This window comes from Lissotriton vulgaris, chromosome 9 (genome assembly GCF_964263255.1).
Source record: "Lissotriton vulgaris chromosome 9, aLisVul1.2, whole genome shotgun sequence".
In the NCBI taxonomy this organism is placed as follows: domain Eukaryota; kingdom Metazoa; phylum Chordata; class Amphibia; order Caudata; family Salamandridae; genus Lissotriton; species Lissotriton vulgaris.
In genome coordinates this window covers 730,256,224-730,262,223 of record NC_141697.1, presented here as the reverse complement: position 1 = coordinate 730,262,223, position 6,000 = coordinate 730,256,224, and the positions used below count along the sequence as shown (strand labels likewise).

Here is a 6,000-nt window from a genome sequence, read left to right as displayed (position 1 = left end):
GGCACCGAGGCGAGAATTATCGAGTCCGTTTTGACCCTGGACCACGACCCTGCAGCGTCGGGAATTGAACCCTGGTCCAAGGCCGTTCTCTGCTTACGGGCCGCCGCCTCTAACCAGTAAGCCACACCACTCCACATGTAGGAAACTTAAAAAAGGGTTCTAGCTGCACCTATATGTTAGGAAACACCCATACTCCTATTGCTCTAATAAAGGATATGTGATCGTTTTGGGGTTTTTTTTACATTAAAAATGATTATTGCAAGTGCATGGCCCCACGTTTAGATGGCAAAATGTTTTCTTTTTTTCTACATATCAGTTTGAGACATGTCCTTTTAATAAACAATTAAAAAAGATAACCATCGCACCAGTTTGCTAAGACCGGACCTATTGGCATTGACATTTTAAAAAATATATATTTTTTTGTGCTCCTGATTCGATCAGTGGCTACACGTTCTTAGTGCCCAAAACTGCATACAACCTGCAAGTCCCAATTTGCAGTCCCGGAATGGCAGACTCAACCGTTCACCCTTTCCGAGTTGATAAAATGAGGACCAGAGATTGCGGTGAGATAAAAAAGCATTATCATTGCTTGGAAGTTTCAATAAGTTTCCTCTATGTAACACGTCTGAGGTTAAAACTATCCTTTCATTTTTCATCCTGATTCTCTACTTTCCTGACGGGTAACCGTCCTGGCTTCTCTCTGCTGATCAGACACGTCATTTGCATAGAGAGGATGGATTCTGTCTTTTCTATTTGCAACGGGAAGACTGAAAAGCTTCATATGCAAAACCTAGAGCTCGTCTGTGTGGCCCACTAGGACGATTCAAATATACCTGTCCCATCTCACAGCTAGCGGGGGGTTCATCTAAATAACAGGGCCTGGGGAGAGAGATGATGTGTAGCTCGGCACAGGCCTGAAGGCAGAACTGCATATAGCACCTAGACCTGTACCACTTCGGCCTCTGGGAGCAGCATCCGACTAAAGTCCGAAAAGCCGAAATTCAAGCCTTTTTGGCTGCACTTCCCGGCAATATTCGCCAAAGCTGGTCCTCCCCCCGGGAAGATGCCGCGGTCCTTTCTGGTGAAGAGGAAACGCTCTGGAGCCGGATTTCGGAGCTGGGACAATATTACTGATCAGCAGAAAGGCGAAGTGTACGTCCCAGGTACGCGGGTTATTTCCTGTCTAGTCTTTGTTCACTTCTATCAATTTTTTGAACCAGAATATGAAACAGACATGAGGTCAATAAATTAACGAGACAAATTGCATAGGTCAAGGCGCTACATTCAGTGGAAATCCCTTTTGCGCGATCTTCGCTTGTCATTTTCAATTTAAATTTCATTTTAATCAGAATTACCATTTTGTTTATAACAATAAGAATTGCTTTATTTTTATCGTATTTTCCCAAGACTTTCTCTCTTTTACATGCAAGTTAGATTCTGTAAATTGCACAGGTAGCTGGTAACATTTCCAGCAGTTCTGGACAATTTGGCACCTGTGTAGTGCAATTTTGTACTCACTGAGAAGTGCAGAAAATGCATTTTTGTATTGGTCTGGGCAAATGATGGTGCAGTGTGCTGCTCCTGCCCTACAGACTCTCTCCTGTGATACTAATTCAGTTAGTGGCGGCAATAGACTTCCCCATCACTAAATACCATTAAACGTATACTTTATTTTTAAGTTAGGAAGCATTATTGTTAATTTATTAAGATCCGTAAAAGTATTATTTTTATTATATATCAAATGTCCAAAGTAAAAATAGGATGGACTAAACATTAGGGCGGGCTAAAAGTCTTCATATCGCGCCCACCTGCAGGAGTCTTTTTTGTTGTACGGCATTTAGCATCATATTACAGATTTTTAAGGGCATGCTATTTTGTTCCATTTTTGGGGGGGAATGGTCAGAGGAGATGTGTCCATGTTACTGCTGCAGTTCTTATCGTTAGCCCAAGTAACCAAACCCAACTAACTGTGTCGCGTCTTTGGGCAATTCAATTAAAATATCCCATGGTCGCCCTGGGCAAACCACAAAATGCTCTGTGAAGGGCGAGCAATTTCAGATTTTTTCCCTAAACCATTTTGTACAGGTACGTCTGTCTAGACATACTGAATGTGCACCACTTGATAGCTACATGGGTTAGGGCCCCTGCACAAGAGATGTTTTTGGGCTGGCTTAGCATTTCATTAATTTAAAGGCTGTCTGAATGGCAAATGCGGTGGGTGGCTGGCAACATTTAAGTGAAAAGGTCTGCGCAAGACCCAAACGCTGCAAAGTAGCCAGCTTGCATTTTATAAGTAGAGCTATGAGTTAATGAATTTATGTCACAGAACAGCTGATGTAATTTCATCAAAATCATAGGCTTGTGGATGTGACATTACCCAACCAATGATATTACAGGAAGTGACATAGTGTCACAGTCAGCTGATGAACCATTTTATTTTGTTTCTCTTGTATGCAAATTGTATTTAGGTTTATTATTTTTATTATTTGGTATTTTTTTTTTCTAACACACAAACTAAACATCATTCCCCACCCACCCAATAAAAAAAACATACCCATCTCAAATAACACACCTAAATACTACTACCTAGGAAATATTTAACACACAGTAATCTACATTATCCTCAAATAACTATCACTAATAAACAAATGTGGAAAGTAAAAAGCCTGAAGTGACAGATCTGCACACTGATGCGCTCTATTGCCTCCTGTAAAGTGAGCATGATAGCACGCAGGCTTGACATCTCACTCTCAATGGCTTCCATTTGAATTTTGAGCTCCTGGAGATCTTTTAGGGCATGTGCCTCAAATAAGGAGCCTACAGCAGGGGGTGTGTCTATGGCCTGTCCTGCTTGCACCAAACGGGCAGATGATGGTCCTGGAATGGCCTGAGGTACTACCGTCAGCTGTTGGGCACCCTCCTGTTGTGAGTTGGCCTTTAAATGCTCCTGTTAATCCCGCCTACCTCCATTCCAGGTCCCGGCCGCCTTTTCTTGTTCATACAGGGTCCTCATCTTCTTGTATGTCTTTGTGACGTGATGGATGTGGCAGTAGTGCTCCAGTCTTTTGCAGTGCTCCGCTGCCTCTTCTGCTGTCATGTTGTTGGTAGTATTGGGATCCCTGAAGGTCCCCACTTCACCCTGGGTGTATGGGGCAGGACCAACGTGGCAAACCTTCCGCCTTAAACCTCCCCTTATTTTCATTAGAACCCATGACATTCCACGGAACCCAAGCGGTACATCATTGCAATGCTTACGACTTAGAAGATAGGTGGACTGTTGTCTCAAGATTTTTTGTTATGGGTATTCTAATCAGAGAATTCAGAAGTTGTGGTTGTGTGTTACAGCCTTTCTCCAAAGCCAAGTCCATGTCTATTGAACATATTTGTGAGGATTGGCAAATGGCGGCTGTATGTGTCTGCACAGTTGAAGATTAGATGTAATGTATGATGAGTTCTTTGAGCAGATCTATGAAGCTAGTCAGGCTGTACTTACTTAAGAGAGTTCAGCCTTGTCCTTTTGTGAGCATGTTGTGTGACTGGATGCCCTGAACAGGAGAGTTATCTGCAGTGTAGGCCATCACATTAATCCAATGACAAAAGTGAATCAATATATCCACACATAAGTGTTCCAGGGAGGAGTGAATCTATACATTTTCCCTAAAATCATTTGCTTAAGGCACAGTCCAGTGGAATATTTCTTTAGAAACTTTACACATCTACACTCAAGTTAGCCTTCACTGTAATTGTGCAATGAGGGCTATGACTGGGAGCAGTTAAATGTTCAGGCGTGTCTTGAGCATGTTTGGTTTCAGGAGGTTCTGGATAGGGCTATGACAAAATGCCACTTAAACCTCAGTAAGGGACACAAAAATGCTGGTGTAGCTTGGTTTCCCGATACCCCTTTATTATTCACTAGTAGTAGTAAAATACTTTATTGCATTAATCATTTGATTACAGTAAATAGAGAATAAGCAAGCATAAAAATCGAATAAAAAATCACATATTTTCCATGCGTGGTGTCCTATAAAAGAAAACATACATAGATCACCTGTTTTTGCATCTATATACATATCCGATAATAAAAAACATCTAGTCGTTTAATGTTTTATAGGCATGTTCTAAAAACTGAACCATCCTTCTAATTGCACTTTCCCCTGTGAGCCTAAAACAATAACGTATAGCCTCCGTAGTTGTTCTTATTTTGGCATTATTAAACATGGGGAGTAAATATGACCTCCATGTAGGCAGCAGCCTTGGGCAAATGCATATTAAATGTTCAAGAGTTTCCTTGCCGATTCCACAATTCCGACATACCTGTGTATCTTTGAGAATCTGATTCCAAGTCCCTTCGAACTCCCCTATCGTAATATAGAATTGTTTGAACCTTAGGTATTTCCATTTAATATAACTGGTCAGATTCCATCCCAAGTATTCTTGAGCCTGCAAGGTATATGTGTCAATTATTAAGCCTGTGTGTTTATATTTCCCAGCTTGTAGAAGATCTAAATTCCACTGTGTTAACTTTAATGTTTTACATATTAACTTGTTCCGCATTCCCTGGTCATTCGCCCCATCTCCTGTATATCAGGCAGATCACAAGAATCTATTTCCATCCTTATGCTAGAAAGCTGCAGAGCTCTTTATTACTCACCAGGAGGTAGCAATGTTGCCCTTTATTGTTCTAATAATCAGTCTCATATTCACTCATTATCTTGGATCGGACTAGAAGCAGCCTCACCTGCAAAATTCTCTATAGTCGGGCACCAGTCATAGGGGCTGGGCAGCAGTAATTCACATGTGAGGCTAACTTGATGATCATGGGTGGCTGGCGAAATCTGTACTTGCATCTGGGATGGGGGAGTGGGTAGGTTCCGGTGTATTAATAGAGCAGCATTCTAGTTCCTCTGTCATACTAAAGCCAATCTATGACGCACATAACCAAAACAGATAGCGTGTCAAGGAACTGGTGAAGTACCACTTGATCCAAAGCCAATTCCAACTTTACCCTAACCTCTAAGATGACTCAGAGAGCGATTGTACTAATAGAACCCAGGGAAGGGAATAGGAGAGTGGAAAGAGGGAAACATGTTATGTTATGTTATGTAACGTCTCTTTTATAGCGCACGGCTACCCCGAGGGGTGTCCCGGCGCTTTGGCAAAGAGACCTGAGACAGGAGAACACAACGCAGCTACTCGCAGGGGTCAAGAAGAATCAAACGGAGAAAAGCCAAGTCTTCAGCTCCTTTCTGAAAGAAAGGAGACTGTTGGCTTTCCTAAGGGCAACAGGGAGCTCATTCCAGCAGCTTGCAGCCAGATAGCGGAAGGATCGACCTCCGGTCCGGGCAAATCTAACAGGAGGAACCTCAGCTTTGGCCAGCAAGGCCGATCGCAGGGTCCTCCTCGGCGCATAAAAAGCCATGCGCTTCCTGATGTAAATCGGGCCAATGGAGTGAAGGGCCTTAAACGCCAGGGTCAAGATCTTAAATGTGATTCTTTTAGAGATAGGCAACCAGTGCAATCTCTTGAGCAATTCAGAAGCTTTTCCTCTGAGTGAAAGGCCAAAGATAGCTCTTGCAGCTGAGTTCTGCACAATTTGCAGGCGAGCCAGCAAATATTTAGGTAGCCCTAAGTAAAGGGCATTGGCGTAATCCAGTCGCGAACCTATTAGCGCCTAAATGACAATTTTTTTGTGTTGCATGGACAGCAGCGGAAGAAACTTTCGGAGCATCTTCAAAATGCCGACACATTTCCCAGCCAGCCCGATGATCTGGGGTCTGAAAGAGAGGCCGTCGTCACACAGCACCCCGAGGTTTTTAGCTTGGGTGGAGACCGTATCAGGAGGAAACATGTCCTGAGGCCACCAAGTTTTCCAGCTAGGATCAGGTGGACATCCGAAAAAAAGCAGCTCCGACTTATCGGAGTTGCATTTCAGGCTATGCCGCTGAAACCAGGCGAAGACCGCACTCAGGCAGTCTTTGATCCTGTCACCATCAAAAGCCT

The 6,000-nt window shown here is 43.0% G+C and overlaps 1 protein-coding gene across 1 annotated transcript in view; it reads left to right on the top strand.

The window, feature by feature from the left end:
- Window positions 1–1,063: 1,063 nt before the first annotated feature.
- The window catches only part of LOC147692186 (putative transcription factor ovo-like protein 3), a 44,209-nt gene continuing 39,272 nt past the window's right edge, over window positions 1,064–6,000 (top strand). Inside the window, exon 1 of the mRNA XM_086939506.1 lies at window positions 1,064–1,163. Coding sequence (XP_086795632.1) covers window positions 1,064–1,163 — 100 coding nt within the window. The remainder of the gene's footprint in view (window positions 1,164–6,000) is intronic.